Source organism: Myxine glutinosa, chromosome 5 (assembly GCF_964187855.1).
Source record: "Myxine glutinosa chromosome 5, kmMyxGlut1.1, whole genome shotgun sequence".
In the NCBI taxonomy this organism is placed as follows: domain Eukaryota; kingdom Metazoa; phylum Chordata; class Myxini; order Myxiniformes; family Myxinidae; genus Myxine; species Myxine glutinosa.
In genome coordinates this window covers 140,786,020-140,803,187 of record NC_136265.1, presented here as the reverse complement: position 1 = coordinate 140,803,187, position 17,168 = coordinate 140,786,020, and the positions used below count along the sequence as shown (strand labels likewise).

General features: G+C 41.5%; 1 protein-coding gene across 1 annotated transcript; it reads right to left on the bottom strand.

Annotated features, from left to right (window-relative positions):
* Positions 1 to 221: 221 nt before the first annotated feature.
* Positions 222 to 15,515, bottom strand: LOC137426971 (uncharacterized). Its single transcript, XM_078777228.1, has 5 exons — positions 15,373 to 15,515; positions 3,850 to 3,934; positions 1,159 to 1,256; positions 1,035 to 1,053; positions 222 to 385 (listed from the first exon to the last, which is right to left on the bottom strand). Exons 1-5 carry the CDS (start codon positions 15,439 to 15,441, stop codon positions 237 to 239), a joined length of 420 nt encoding a protein of 139 aa, XP_078633354.1. The 5' UTR covers positions 15,442 to 15,515; the 3' UTR covers positions 222 to 236.
* Positions 15,516 to 17,168: the final 1,653 nt, after the last annotated feature.

Genomic DNA, 17,168 nt, shown 5'->3' with positions numbered 1-17,168 from the left:
ATAATGACCTTTACCCTCAGTTCAAACACTGATTGCAAAATTTCTGCTTCTCGTCACAAAGTCCATATTGAGCCCCAATTAACAAGGAACATTTTCACAACGGTTGAAAAAGGTTGTTGCCAAATGGCATTATTTTGAATGGTTTTTAAAACAGAAGAATTAATTTTATTTTAACAGCTCAATGGAAGTTACTGGTTCATTCATAATTTGATTTAAAAAAAAAAAACACCGCAGCGCTAATTGCAACAATTAATTAATAAATGCAATATAAATAGTGACCACATTTGCATTCGAACCTTGCTTACCTTTACAGGGTATGCCCCTGGAAGGATATCAAATATCCCACTGCGTGCATCGGGATTCCTCCTCTTAATATCAGTACAATCTTGCACAGGGGATGAGATGTCAAGCAAACAGGGAGATTGACAATTAGAAAAAAAACTCCTGAACTTTGTCTCCTCAGTTGCCTATTTTTATTCATTTACACACAAACATACATATATATGTATCATTGTGCTTTGTGTTGAAAGAATTTTGAAAATTTCAACATTTCATCGAGAAAATTGGATTTCCTTATTTTTATTCGAATGCTATAGTCTTCCATAAAAACCATTTTTCCATTTCATCAACACGATTTTGCCAAAATCGCACAGCGCATTTCTCTGTCATTCCAAGGACCCGAGTCTCCAAGTACAAATAGTTCTCTTTCAATTTTCCATTTGCATTTCAGCTTTGTCATCCAAGAAATGTCATTCTCTCTGTTGGGAAGATAACAATTTACATTGTTCACTCCACCATTGTGTCTGGTTAGTGCAGTTCAGATTCAGCAAGCTATTGGATGACGTATTCGGAATTACACTCGTTCCTGCAATCAGAAAAGAGCTGATATTTTTATGACTATTTCCTTTTTTGTAAGGTTCATAAAACTGACTAGTATGCCCACATTTTCCAATATAACTCAAGCCCGTCTCTATTAGGACAATACTTCTTGATCGGTTACACAGGAATAAGGAAATGTCAATTGGGGTTCACACCTGTGTGGAGAGCAGCATCCTGAAAGAAGCCAAAGGGAGGAACAGTCAAATTTCTGGGCATGAAAACTTCAATGAATATCCATGTTAAAATCAAAGTATTCCATGTAAAGCAACTGTGACGCACCACAAGGAAATCATCTGGAATGTGGAGGGAAGCCGAGATGTTTTCTTTCACAATGGAACTCAGAAGCTGCCGTTGTTGCAATATAATTGCTTTGATTTCTGCAAACAAAAACTATTCATCAGGAAAATTATTCCCACACACTTTTCACAAAAAACCTGCTATCCATTTCCGATGTTGAGGTTGAAGCCCAGAGAAAAGAAGGATGACAATGGGGTCGTGGAGAGCATGGAAGCGACGGATGAATAAGAGATTCTGGGTAACGGGGATGGGGTGTGAGTTAGGATGGTTCCGGAAAACTCGCGGTGTGTTTGAAACAATTTAATCAACATGCCACACCCTTAAACTGTGGGTCGTTAAAATTTGGCCTGAGGTAGACCTTTTGACCAAAAAAAAGTAATTGTTGGTTGAATTCAATGATCCGATATGCAAATCCTCTTCAAATTTCAAGTCAATCGGATGATAATACTTGACAATCTTACTATAATTCACCAAATGTCCGTCTGTCTGTTCGAAGGTACCGTAAAAACTGCTGAACCGATCGCAAATATATTTTGGGTGGGTAATCCTGGGATCTCCAGGAGTAAAATAGGCTATTTAGTTTTCCCAATTTCAGCTTTGGTCTCCAGCATTCTCAGGTTTGGACTCCCGCATAACATTCGCGTTTGCATAACGTTCATTGTGACGATGTTCTCATGTGACGATGTTGTGACGATGTATGTGTTCACTGTAGTGTTTGACGTGATGGTGTGAACGTAATTTCGTCATGTTTTTCGTTTCGTAATCCTTTAATGAACGTTTAATGTTTAATGAACGTTTAATGCCCTTCGATGTCCGGGGCCGCACACGCGCTACACTGGACGGGCCAGCATGTACCTTGCCCTTCGCCGTCAGGCTCGGGTAAACCGCTGAGCCCACCCGTGATGGGGACTGGGGCTTGAGACAGTGTCCCACGAACGAGGAATTCCCAGTAAGCGCGAGTCAACAGCTCGCGTTGATTAAGTCCCTGCCCATTGTACACACCGCCCGTCGCCGCACAAACATCACAATGAAACACAATCACAATTCACATATTCATGCAATTCGAATAAATACGAATAAATAAATTCGAATTCGAATATTCGAATAATAATTCGAATATTTTCCTCACAATGAAACATCGTCACAAACGGGTACAGGAGACAATGTGACAAACGTCACAAACGGGTCCAATATTGGAGAGGCCATTGCCTTTTCATTTCGGCTTCCCAATTGAAGCCCCGCCCGTAGGCCCGTAGGGCGGGTACCGTTGTAGTTTTAGAAATTAGGCCTATGTTTACCTTTTGGCCTATGTCGACCTCAAAAGTAAATTGGTTTTCGACGTATGCTCAATATGTGCTATATCAAATGGTCATGCAACACGTGGTAAAGTTTAAATTTCCTCCATTGAGTGGTTTTCAGTGGACGCTCTTAACAGAACGCAAACACATCTGTATGCGCCCGATTGCTTAACCTTTGCCCGACTTTTACTTTGCACGTGCCGGGTAATGACCAGCTGGACAACGATAGAAGAGATACCACTTCAGCAGTATATGTTTGAAGAAAACTGGCACTGACGTCGGCTGCAATGTCCCTAAACAGGTATCAAAAGGTGAAGCAAAGCCCTCATATCTAAGTATTTTCTCTCAAGGATAAAATTTTGTAGAAAAAGTTGTACTTTCAACCTAAGCACAGAAGCATCTTTATGTGTTCCCATCGGGTATAGAAGAAAAGAACCACCTTTGGAGGCCATTTTTCCCCGCAGAGCAGGGGTTGGCCTTTTTTGACCTTTTTTGAAGCAATGTTTTATGGCCGGATGCCCTTCCTGCCAACAACCCTATTAGTCGCCTCTTGCGACACACAGGGAATTACCAGTGAACTGGTACTCAATTTGCCGACCTCGGAAGGATGACAGGCTGACAGGCTGAGTCAACCACCCTGGTAATAATTCAGCGATCGACCGGGATTTGAACCCAGGATCCCAGGTCGGCACCCTAACCGCTAAGCCAACACCAGGCTGCAATCTCATATGACCCAATGTATCCAAGTCTTTTCTCTCAAGGATAACATTTTGTAGAAAAAGTTGTACTTTCAACCTAAGCACAGGAGCATCTTTATGTGTTCCCATCGGGTATGAAGGAAGGAAATAAATTCCCCCTGTTAATCCACCCCAAATCCACCTCCTTCAAATTCTGTTTTCTTTCCTGAAAGTCCCTGCAGTGTCCATCTTGTTTGTCCCGTGTACCCCACCCCCAACCTTCTCTCTTCCACAGATCTCCCGATGTCCGTGTTCTCTACTGTTGTTGTGCTTCCCTCTCTCTCCCCATCTTGTCTCCCACTCCATTTATTATATGTTATATGTGTTAGCTCTTACACGAGCTTTGACTAAGTGTACAAAAAATGTCCAGCCCATATATCAATCACTCTCATACTGAACATGTCATTCACTATTGTAATGATTCACTATTGTAATGATGTTGGAAGTGTTTTACAAATAAACAAAGAGAGGTTTGATAATCAAAACAACATACTGTCATACATGTAATGCTTGCTTTGCTAAAGCTCAGATGTTAAACCTAAGCCTTGAAATACTCTTCAAGCAATTTACCATGGAGGGAAAAACACATCATAAATTAAGAAATCACAGTAAAATTGCTGAACAACTGAAAAACGTACTGCTGATGGACAAAGAATTCTGTAAAACACGCTGCACGAGATCACACGTTGACATCGATCTCTGGCATTCTTCTCCATCCGCCTCCTGGAGGAAACATATGGATTTCGAGTCAAGAAGACGGGGAAGGAGAAAAACTTTGATGTTCTGTCTACAAGTTAAACTAGAACGCCACTCAGTAGAGCGCATACTCCCGCCGTGGGTCAAGTTGGAATAGTACGATTTCACAAAAGTTTGGGGGAGTAGTTCAGTGACAACACAAGACAAGACAACACAAGACAGACACTGTCCAGATATATTATACATATAGAATATATAGAAGATAATGTAAAAAAAAAAAACAAGGCAATTTCACTTACATTTTCGGATTCAGCGTTCAATTCTATATAAGTGAGTGTATTTTGAGGCATGTGCGACTTCAAATAAATTGTAAGCCAGCAAAAACGTTCGTTTCATTCCTTAGGGATACAACATGTAAAACTGGCCCAAACGTCAAAACAAAACTCGCTCATTTTATTTTTAAGTCGTCCAAGCTAATGCGACCACTCATTCTTCTGGGAAGAATCCCATGCACATGCTGGTCACACTTATAACTCACCTAAGTCTTTATAAGTTCATCAAATACTGACACCGTGATTGACATTCGCTGAGGTAAATGTTGATAATGATATCTCTTCTGAGGTAAATAACCAAAAAAAAAAACAGTTTTAAAGTATTATACGTATCAAACGATACATTTTATGAAACGGGGAAACCTAATACACACTTTGGTGATTTTAAAATGACAGAATATGTCTTTATTAGAAGAAAAAAAAAAGAACCTTGAAGACGACGCTGCTAACAAAATACACCGCTCTAATGCATAACCACGAGTTTAAACTACATTTACAACAAATATGAAAACTATTTTCATATCACAATGTTAAATATAGAATATATAGAAGATAATGTTAAAAAAAATGAGCCCTATCTTCCAATGGTAAACAATCCTTCAAAAAATTCCTGGATCCGGAATAATAAATATCCTGAGCTTCACCAAAAACTAATCAATTCTTCCTTATCACAAGGGCAATCATCCCACCAACTTTCATCCAAATCCGTTCAGAACTTTTCCAGCTATCTTGTTCACAAACACACGAACACACACACACACACACACATACACACACACACACACACACACACACACACACACACACACACACACACACACACACGCACACGCACACACACGGACACGAGTGAATGCATTACTCCCTGGCGGGAGTAATGAGCACAGACAGCATATACAAGTGCGCAAGCAGGTGTTTAAATCCTCTCTTTAACTGAACTCTTCTAAAGGGACAGGGATAGGCACGATGATTGAAATACAGCCCACGTCACATGGAACCACAAATCAGAGGTCACCATCCAATCTGCACGTCAACATGGCCAACAACAGGACCCGCTTCTGTGAATTCATGCGTCAAAATCATGGTTCCCTGCAATGAATCTGCATTAAAAACCAACTCCCAGTGGTGCTTGCTGCCTCCTCATCGCCAGCTGTCTGTGGACATCCACAACCACCCAAATATATTATATTGGTGGATTTTTCGTTCCGTTAATTAACTCAGTTACTCGACTTTATGAAATAAGATAACTCAAAAACTTCGTTACACGACACCAGGGACAGATATGAAAGAACTTTTCATTTTGTGAAATATTTTCAACAATCCTCGAGCGCTCAGTCTGATCTCCCCTCTGTTCTATACATTTTCTTATACGCAGCAACAGATTACGTACACGCATCACTTTCTGAAGAGTGGCTTGTAGATTACCTAGATTAGAAGAGTGTAGATTACCTACAGCAGTGGATCTACAACCTTGGTCATGGACCCACATCAGTAGATCTACAACCTTGGTCATGGACCCACATCAGTAGATCTACAACCTCAGTCATGAATCCACAACAAAAGATCCACAACCTCAGTTGTGAATCCACATCAGTAGATCCACAACCTCAGTTGTGAATCCACATCAGTAGATCCACAACCTCAGTCATGAATCCACATCAGTAGATCCACAACCTCAGTCATGAATCCACATCAGTAGATCCACAACCTCAGTCATGAATCCACATCAGTAGATCCACAACCTCAGTCATGAACCCACATCAGTAGATCCACAACCTCAGTCATGAATCCACATCAGTAGATCCACAACCTCAGTCATGAATCCACATCAGTAGATCCACAACCTCAGTCATGAACCCACATCAGTAGATCCACAACCTCAGTCATGAATCCACATCAGTTGATCCACAACCTCAGTCATGAATCCACATCAGTAGATCCACAACCTCAGTCATGAATCCACATCAGTAGATCCACAACCTCAGTCATGAATCCACATCAGTAGATCCACAACCTCAGTTATGAATCCACATCAGTAGATCCACAACCTCAGTTATGAATCCACATCAGTAGATCCACATGACCTCAGTCATGAATCCACATCAGTAGATCCACAACCTCAGTTATGAATCCACATCAGTAGATCCACAACCTCAGTTATGAATCCACATCAGTAGATCCACAACCTCAGTTATGAATCCACATCAGTAGATCCACAACCTCAGTCATGAATCCACATCAGTAGATCCACAACCTCAGTCATGAATCCACATCAGTAGATCCACAACCTCAGTCATGAATCCACATCAGTAGATCCACAACCTCAGTTATGAATCCACATCAGTAGATCCACAACCTCAGTTATGAATCCACATCAGTAGATCCACAACCTCAGTCATGAATCCACATCAGTAGATCCACAACCTCAGTCATGAATCAACATCAGTAGATCCACAACCTCAGTTATGAATCCACATCAGTAGATCCACAACCTCAGTCATGAATCAACATCAGTAGATCCACAACCTCAGTTATGAATCCACATCAGACGGTGACTTTGGCAGACTGGAGTGATGCTTCTTACTTTTGTGGCCTTCCCAACACCCAAAATGTACAAATTCTGTTTTATTCATCATCCAATTAATATAAATATGGCACTCATCAGAGAAAACTCTGCTATTGATACTGAGGTCTTCATTTTCCAGTACTTCAGAAAATCGGTTACAAAATTCATACCAATAGTCCGGCAGATATGTGAAGAATTGTGGTAGAATTGTGCCTTTGATGATACAAGCATGAAACTTGGCACACAGTTAGGGCATACCCTTACAGTGAAATTTGGATGTAGGGGCATTCCAGATTTCTCCTTGGCCCAAAATGGCGGCTAAGAAGGACATATTTACCTATTATTTCAGACTTGTCATTTGTGCTGCTATTGAAACACAATGTAATGAGCATATTATAAATTGTCATGTACATGCTATGCAATACCTTCATACTGGGTTCAAAATTGGAATCTACGGTGGCCTATAAGGGGCAGAACAAATGGTTTACCATTGCAATAGACAGGACTGGTCTAGCGGTTTAATTATTTAACTTTGCATGACTATCTGATTTCTCCTGGGTGTAATTTTGGTTCAATACCTTTATATGAACAACTTTGATGTAGCTTTATGAACTTTCCTATCATAGACTAGGTGACTATAAGGAACAATGCAAGGCTAGTGAAAAGTTACGAAAGCGAATTACTATATTTATGATAATAATGTATGTATTTCTTTTTCAGATGATAACTCGACTGCACTGCACCTTCGCTCATTGACTGTAGTAGCTACCTAGATTTGGTTCCCAATTTGTATATTGATTGGATGGTGGTGGTGGATAATGCTTAATTGACAATGGCCAACAAAAATTTCAAGCTATTAGACCCCCAAAGCCCTAGTACATCTGGAACAAACATGCCTTATCTGACAGATTGGGAGAAGTGTGTGTTATGTCAGGAGGTCACCGATGAGGCCCTTGCCTGTCCAGCTGATTCCAAGCGAACCACAGGGTCCGGATACCAAACTCTTGCAGATTATCTCCTCACCTTCAGCCAGATGGGCTGCCTGCCAAAATCTCTAGAACTGCCCCGCCTGGACGATGGTGAAGGTATCCAGTCAACCTTCCAGAGCCACAAGGCTAAGTGGCATGATTCATGCAGACTGAAATACAACAAAACTGAACTGCATCGGGCACAAAAAAGAGAAACGTCTAGTGAAGAAACCGCAAGTGTCTCAAGAAAGTACACCCGTCACAGAGTACATGTAGACCACACACAGCCACAGCCTGAAAAGTGTTTCTTTTGTGACAAACCAGCGGGTACTAATTCTCTGCGAAAAGCTTCCACCTTCGACCTCGATAAACATGTCAGGACAGCTGCCCTGAAACTAGGAGATCAGGCACTCCAGAAAAAGATCCAATGGAGATGGCCAGAAACACACGGAGAAGATCACTTCGTCATGGTCTTTGGTGGACTCCATATTGAGATGGCAGCATGGAAAACCCTCGGTGACCTTCTGGATAGCAGTGGGTGGACAGGCGTTCTGATGCTTGCAGGGGTTGCTACAAGTGGTACTGCTGATTCCTTCCTGAAAGTGACCCATGTGACACGCACACGACGAGCACACTAAGTCACAGCCAGTACTCTCTATCTTCTCCTGAAGGAAGCCTACAGCCAGTACACCAGTGGACTAGATGAGGGACAGGATACGATACCACTAGATGACTGGTGCGGTGAACAAGCCAATGCAAGTCCACAGTTTCAGTTCTGGTTCCTAATTATGCAGCTAGAACTGGCAGTCCTGATCTATGTGAGATCCGTCCGTGAAGGAAACTTCCAACTGTACACTGATGCTCTGACCAAGCTTGTACCATGGTTCTTCGCCTTGGGACATACAAACTATGCCAGGTGGATCCCAGTTCACTTGCGCGACATGGTGACACTTGCAACAAAGCATCCAACTGTATACGCACAGTTTCTGGCAGGAAACTTCACCATGAAGAAGACTACACGTGCATTCTCTGCCATAGCCTTAGACCAGGCACACGAGCAAAATAATGCATTGGTGAAAGGTGATGGAGGGGCTGTAGGTCTTACGGAGAATGCTGCAGCTTTGCGCCGATGGATGGTGTCTGGTCCAGAGATGGCCAAACTGATCTATAAGTTCGAGGCCACAACAGAAAAAAGAATTAGGAAAACTGAACTAAAACACCATGAACAGACAAAGCACACGCAGGTAGCCTTTGCTCGAGATGTGAGAGCACTCACCCGTGTCATAGGAGAGATGGGGAACCCATTCTGTGACGACAGCAAAGATCTCTTGGTGCTAGACAGCAGAGACCTGGCAGACCCAGCAGTCATCAACACCCTTTACCAGATCGAGAAGCTGGGAAAAGAACAGTATGACACATATGTGAACGAGAGGCTTGTACATCAGACAAAGCCTATCACTGACCCAATAAAAAGAAACAATCTCCCTCTCTTCAGCCGACCCCCAGTCAGAGAGAAGTCAAGAACAGAGTTGAAGGTGGTATCTCTGAAGAATGACTGCGTTCTGTTCTCCAGGCTGTTTATTGCATCCCAGACACGGAATGGAGATCTTGATGAATTATTTGCACATGAAAACCAAGCTTGTCCCCCTGCATTGTCACAAATGGGCAAAATCCGGCTTGGAACCAAGTCTGATCTGGTTGGGTGCTTAGAAGATCTGATCACCTCACAGGAAAATGATGATGTAAGCCCCCCTGTTGAAGTCATGATCCTGGATGGAGCAGCCATCGTGAACATGCTGGCACCTCGTAATGCGAAGACCTTCTCTGAGTATGCATCACTAGTATTCTTGCCATACATCACATCTCAGATACAAAATAAGAGCAGGGTTGATATTATCTGGGATGAATATTTCCCAGACAGTTTGAAAGCCGACACCAGGAAGACGAGGGGTAAAGGCACCAGGAGACGAGTTGAGCCATCTAGTTCCATCCCTCGAAACTGGCAGGCCTTCCTTCGCATAGACGAGAACAAGGTGGAGTTGTTTGACTTTCTAGCAACGAGGATAGCAAACATTGAGACTGACAAGCAAATCGTCACCACAAACCACAAAGAAGTTTTTTGTACACAGCCACGAGATGTTACTGGTCTTTCCCCGTGTAGTCACGAGGAGGCAGATACAAGGATACTACTCCATGTCCAAGATGCAGTCAGACAGGGCTATACCAAGGTGTCAATCCGCACAGTGGACACAGATGTTTTGATCCTTGCAGTGGCAGCAACTGGATATCTTGACATCGATGAACTCTGGGTTGCTTTTGGCACAGGGAAGAATTTCAGGCACTTGGCAGCTCACGAGATGGCTGTGGCACTGGGACCAAACAAGTGCCGAGGGTTGCCATTCTTCCACGCCTTCACTGGGTGTGACACCGTGTCCTGCTTCGGCGGAAGGGGGAAGAAAACAGCATGGGAAACATGGAAAGCCTATGATGAGGTCACCTCAGCTTTCTGCGCACTGGCTGCCACACCAACCATTTCAACTGCAAATGACAACATGGATCCACTGGAGCGTTTTGTTGTTCTGCTCTACGATCGAACAAGCAGCCAGGAACATGTTAACGATGCCCGCAAGCATCTCTTCACCCAGACTGGTAGATCAATAGAGGCTATCCCACCAACGCAAGAAGCCCTCAGACAACACATCAAGAGAGCTGCCTACCAAGCCGGCTTTTGTTGGGGCCAGATGATGATTTGCGCACCTGAGCTCCCATCGCCAAGTGAATGGGGTTGGAAACAGAGTAATAACGGCTGGGGGATATATTGGACAACCCTCATAGAGGCAACTGAGGCATGCCGACAATTGATTAGATGTGGATGCAAGAAGGGTTGCAGGAAACAGTGCAAGTGTGTTAAGGCCGCACTCCAGTGCTCAGCTCTGTGTCACTGTGCAGGGGAGTGCACACGATAGTATACAGGAGGAATAACACACCTGTTACATATACACAAACATGTGGAAGACTGTTTTGTAGACTGTTTTATAGTGAAAGTCACTTCCACAGCGTTAATGTGGCATTTTCACTTCATTTCCATTGTGTTTCTGGAGTTTGCTCAAAATAGCTCAAAAAGTAATTATTTTTGTAAAGAATCAGGACCAAATAAATGTTATGTGAGTTTGTTGACATTTAATTATGATCTTACAACCTGTTTACGTGAAAAAAACATCATAGGTGTGCTTGAGCAATAAGTAAATCTAGTTTTATAGACATCGGTACTGTGTATCTTATTATCCGTAAACGGCCATTTTTTAAATGGCCGCCATTTTGTCCCTAGGAAAAGATTTGAATGCCCCTATATCCAAAAATCTTCCTAGTAGTATGCTCTATCAGTGTTCAAAATTTCATGCTTGTATCACCAAAAGCACAATTTTTTCACATATCTGCTGGGCTACAACGTCTGTGATCATTTTCATCAATTGCCTGGAAAATCTGGATTTTGTTAGGAAAAAGCACAATTTCTTCCTTGGGTATCCATTGCACTGATCAGCGACTGATCCACATTTCAGCTCAAAGTACTTTTCTTGATTTCTGTGGACTTCTCTCCATGCCACCATGCATCGCATTACACCTTCAGTAGTCTCAGACACACAAACACCACCAACATGCTGCCCTGAACAGGCCTTGTTCACGTATTGCAATGAACCAGTATTTAAAAAAATATTTTACACTAATACCTTTGACATAGGCCAAAGGTCAATAATCTTTTCCAATTTCTAAAAGCCTCAATTTTCATCTGATTGATTGAAATTTCAATAGGATTTACATATCGGCGAACTGAAATCAGCCACCAACTATGTTTGAGATCAATATAGGCCAAAAGGTCAACATAGGCCAAAAGATCAACATAGGCCAAAGGTCAATAACCTTTTCCAATTTCTAAAAGCCTCAATTTTCATCTGATTGACTTGAAATTTCAATAGGATTTACATATCTGCGAACTGAAATCAGCCACCAACTATGTTTGAGATCAATATAGGCCAAAAGGTCAACATAGGCCAAAAGATCAACATAGGCCAAAGGTCAATAACATTTTCCAATTTCTAAAAGCCTCAATTTTCAACTGATTGACTTGAAATTTCAATAGGATTTACATATCAGTGAACTGAAATCAGCCACCAACTATTTTTGAGATCAATATAGGCCAAAAGGTCAACATAGGCCAAAAGATCAACATAGGCCAAAAGATCAACAAAGGCCAAAGGTCAATAATCTTTTCCAATTTCTAAAAGCCTCAATTTTCATCTGATTGATTGAAATTTCAATAGGATTTAGATATCAGTGAACTGAAATCAGTCACCAACTATTTTTGAAATCAGTATAGGCCAAAAGGTCAACATACGCCAAAAGATCAACATAAGCCAAAGGTCAATAACCTTTTCCAATTTCTAAAAGCCTCAATTTTCATCTGATTGATTGAAATTTCAATAGGATTTACATATCAGTGAACTGAAATCAGCCACCAACTATTTTTGAGATCAGTATAGGCCAAAAGGTCAACATAGGCCAAAAGATCAACATAAGCCAAAGGTCAATAACCTTTTCCAATTTCTAAAAGCCTCAATTTTCATCTGATTGATTGAAATTTCAATAGGATTTACATATCAGTGAACTGAAATCAGCCACCAACTATTTTTGAGATCAGTATAGGCCAAAAGGTCAACATAGGCCAAAAGATCAACATAAGCCAAAGGTCAATAACCTTTTCCAATTTCTAAAAGCCTCAATTTTCATCTGATTGATTGAATTTTCAATAGGATTTACATATCTGTGAACTGAAATCAGCCACCAACTATTTTTGAGATCAGTATAGGCCAAAAGGTCAACATAGGCCAAAAGATCAACATAAGCCAAAGGTCAACAACCTTTTCAAATTTCTAAAAGCCTCAATTTTCATCCGATTGCCTTGAAATTTGAATATGATTTTCATATCAGCTTTCTGAATCCAACCAACAACTATTTTTGAGGTCAAAATAGTTCACAAGGTCAACATAGGCCAAAATATCAACATAGGGCCAAAGGTCAATAACCTTTTCAAATTTCTAAAAGCCTCAATTTTCATCCGATTGCCTTGAAATTTGAATATGATTTTCATATCAGCCTACTGAATTCAACCAACTATTTTTGAGGTCAAAATAGTTCACAAGGTCAACATAGGCCAAAAGATCAACTTAGGCCAAAGGTCAATAACCTTTTCAAATTTCAAAACAAACAAATATATATATACATATATATATATATATATATATATATATATATATATATAAAACACAGTTTGTGTGTGTGTGTGTGTGTGTGTGTGTAATGTTACCGATAGACTCCAAAACGGAGAGGCTCACGTACTTGATATTTGGCACAGACATGGCCATTGAGCCTGGGAAGGACATGGCCGACCTAAAAATTGATTTCATAATATTTTTAAACCATATTTTTACCTCAGCGCATTTCAGCGAGGAATATTATGCACGGAATCTGACCGGTCGCAGAGCAGCGCGCTGATTCGCTCAGAGCGATCACGTGATGTTCCTTGCCGCCATTAACTCAGTTACGCGTTCGCACGTATTTCAGAGCGAAAAGCAATTGCGTTTTTTCAAATTTCAGCGAGGAACATTGCCATTCACACCACATAGGTTTTTTTCCCTTTCATCTTTAGATCCATATTTTTTGGCATAACGTAACGCATTATGGCTCTCTCGAGCTCGAGTTAGCCAATCACCTGGGGGCATGAGGCCACGTTGGCCACGCCCATGACACGACGCAGAGTTGCAATCGATTGCTCAGAGCAATCATGTGATGTTCCTTGCCACGCGATTGCGTTTTTTCACATTTCAGCGAGGAACATTGCCATTCACACCACATAGGTTTTTTTTTCTTTCATCTTTAGATCCATATTTTTTTTCAGCGAGGAATATTATACACGGAATCTGAATCGGTGGCAGAGCAGCGCGCTGATTCGACGATTCGAGCAAGCCTCCCCCTCCCCTCCCCCCTCTCCTCCCCTCCCCCCTCTCCTCCCCTCCCCCCTCTCCTCTCCCCTCCCTTCCCCCTCCCCTCCCCCACCCGGCAATACCGGGTACTTCCCCCCCCTCTTCTCCCCTCCCCCCTCTTCTCCCCTCCCCCCTCTCCTCCCCTCCCCCCTCTCCTCTCCCCTCCCCCCTCTCCTCTCCCCTCCTCTTCCCCCTCCCCTCCCCCCTCCCCTTCCCCCTCCCCTCCCCCCTCCCCTTCCCCCTCCCCTCCCCTTCCCCCTCCCTCCCCCCTCCCCCTCCACCTCCCCTCCCCCTCCCCCATCGCACTCCCCCTCCCCCCTCTCCTCCCCCCTCTCCTCCCCCCCTTTTCCTCCCCTCCCTTCCCCCTTCTTCTCTCCCCCCCACTCTTCTCCCCTCCCCCCCTCTTTTCCCCTCCCCCCCTCCTCCCCTCCTCACTCCCCCCTCTTCTCTCCTCCCCCCCTCTTCTCCCCTCCCCCCCTCTTCTCCCCCCCCCATCTTCTCCCCCCCCCCATCTTCTCCCCTCCCCACCGTTCCCCTCCCCTCCCCTTCCCCCTGCCCTCCCCTCCCCCACCCGGCAATGCCGGGTACTTCTGCTAGTATATATATAAACCAAAAATATATATATATATATATTTATAAACAAACAAAAATATATATATATATATATATAAAAAAAACAAAAAAAAAAATATATATATATAAAAAAAACAAACAAACAAACAAAAAAAAAAAAATATATATATATATATATACTGTATATATATCTATATCTATATATATATATATATATATATATATATATATATATATATATATATATAAATAAACAACAACAAAAAAATATATATATATATAAACAAAATATATGTATATATATATATTAATACAATAATCACATTATTGCGATAAGCATATACAGTATCCCACGTGGGGATGGGAGATCATCAAGAGAATGTTTAATCAGACTAATGACTTTAATGACGTTTACTCAGACATTAATGAATGGTTATATTTAGCAAGTCAAGCGGGAGTAATGAGCAAGGTTGATCATTTTAATCCTGGAAGATCAGTAATCGTTCAAACATAGCGTTGTTAAAATGGATTTATGCACGAGCTCAAGTGTCTGCTAAGCTACCTTATTGGGTTAAGTCATCGTGGTGGTGTATCTGTCACAACACCCAAGGTTGTTCGATTGATCGGTGTCCCACCGGTAGTTGGGCACAGCACAAATTGAGATTATTTATAAGGTAAAATAGAAGCTACAACTCGAGCACTTGATGCAGAGCCCAACACAGGTGGTTTATTGCAACAGCTAAATTCAATTATGGACGAATGGACAGATGCTGTGGCATCTTTGATTAGAAGGAAAATATTCAGCAAATGTCAAATTATGCCATTTATAATGGTGATTGAATGTCTGAAATGATATAATGGCTCAACAATCAATTAAATCACCGAGATTTAAAAAATGCTTGACATACAATCAAGGGAAGAACATATGACCAGGAAATCTCGAGTCTGCACCATCAAACTCTGGTTCTTCATTGTCGTAAATACTCACGGCGCCATGTGAGGAGGAGTCAGCAGCCGAGGTAATGACAATAAGCCACAGTAAGATGGCTGACCTCATGATGACCACCTTGCTGTAACACCACTGTGTACTCTCTCGTCTGGGCAGCAACTTTATAGAGACTGTGCATGTTTGCATAATCAGCCGATCACAGAGTAACTGTGTTTGTTCAATGATGCTGACGTGGGAGTTTTTTTTGTCTCATTCAGGTTTGCACACAATTGCAACATCTATGTGCACACAGTGGCCTCCATAAGTATTGGAAAAGTGAAATCAAATTTGGTATTATTGCTATATACCCAATAAATTTGGATTTATGATCAAAAGATGAATATTCGTCAAGAGCACAGAATGCCGGCTTTTATTTCTTAGTATTTTAATGAAAATACAGTCGTGGCCAAAAATATTGGCACCCTGTCACTTTTTTCAACGAACTCACAATTTTCTCTAAAAATAAGTTGAAATTGACAAAAGTATTTGGTTTCCATAATTCTTTATTTCACTGTTAATATTACAGAACCTTTGTTTTTGATTCAGAACTTAATATATCCTTTAAAATCAGAAAATAAAATGAAATGTCATTGACAAAATTATTGACACCCGAGACTTAATATTTGTTAGCACAGACTTTGGACAAAATAACTGCAGTCAAGCGCTTCCTATAGCCATGAATGAGCTTCCTACACCTCTCCACTGGCAGTTTCACCAACTCTTCTTGTGCAAACTGCTCCAGTTCTCCCAGATTTGAACGGTTCCTTCTCCCAACTGCTGTTTTCAGATCTCCCCACAGGTGTTCAATGGGATTTATACCTGGACTCATTGCTGGCCACTTCAGAACAGTCCAGCGTTTTGTCTTGAACCATTCCTGGGTGCTTTTTAAAGTGTTTTTGGGGTCATTGTCCTGCTTCAAGACCCATGACCTTTGACGGATACCCAGCTTTCTGCCACTGGGTTGAACATTGTGCTCCAAAATGCTTTGGTAATCTCCTGATTTCATGATGCTATGCACACATTCAAGGCGCCCAGTACCAGAGGCAGCACAGCAACCCCAAAACATCACTGAACCTCCTCCATGTTTGACTGTAGGAAAGGTGTTATTACACTGCGCTCGCGATGCGAAAAGCAGGGTTAAGCATTCAGTTACGTACAGTGCATTCATAAAGTATTCAGACCCCTTCACTTTTTTCACATTTTGTTATGTTGCAGCCTTGTGCTGAAAATGATTTTGATTCATTTTTTCCCTCATCAATCTACACTCAATACCCCATAATGACAAAGAGAAAACAGGATTTTAGAAAGTTTTGCAAATTTATTAAAAAGAAAAAATTGAAATATCACATTGACATAAGTATTCAGACCCTTTGCTATGACACGTGAAATTTAGCTCAGGTGCCTCCCATTTCTCTTGATCATCTTCGAGATGTTTTTACACCTTGATTGGAGTCCACCTGTGGTAAATTCAATTGATTGGATATGATTTGGAAAGGCACACACCTGTCTATATAAGGTCTCACAGCTGACAATGCATATCAGAGCAAACCCGCATGCGAAATTTGCATTTATGTTTATTTAAATTATACAATGGACTACAAAATGTAAATGTTTCATGATATTTGTTATATTATATCACCTTTATATATCAATATTGTTGAAATGAAGATCAAATAGCTGTATCTTGAAATATGTTGAAAAAGTCAAAACTTTACATGGGGTGTACTTACTTTTTCACATGACTGTATATATATATAATCAAGCACACAGCCATGCATTGGTAGTAGAATAGGCCG

Bases quoted from the DNA above. Each gene is read 5' to 3' on its own strand.
- LOC137426971 (XM_078777228.1), bottom strand. From the start codon at position 15,441: ATGAGGTCAGCCATCTTACTGTGGCTTATTGTCATTACCTCGGCTGCT. The intron at 3,935-15,372 runs GTGAGTATTTAC...TGTTTCCTCCAG, and splicing joins ACTCCTCCTCACATGGCGCC to GAGGCGGATGGAGAAGAATG. The intron at 1,257-3,849 runs GTACGTTTTTCA...TTTTGTTTGCAG, and splicing joins GAATTCTTTGTCCATCAGCA to AAATCAAAGCAATTATATTG.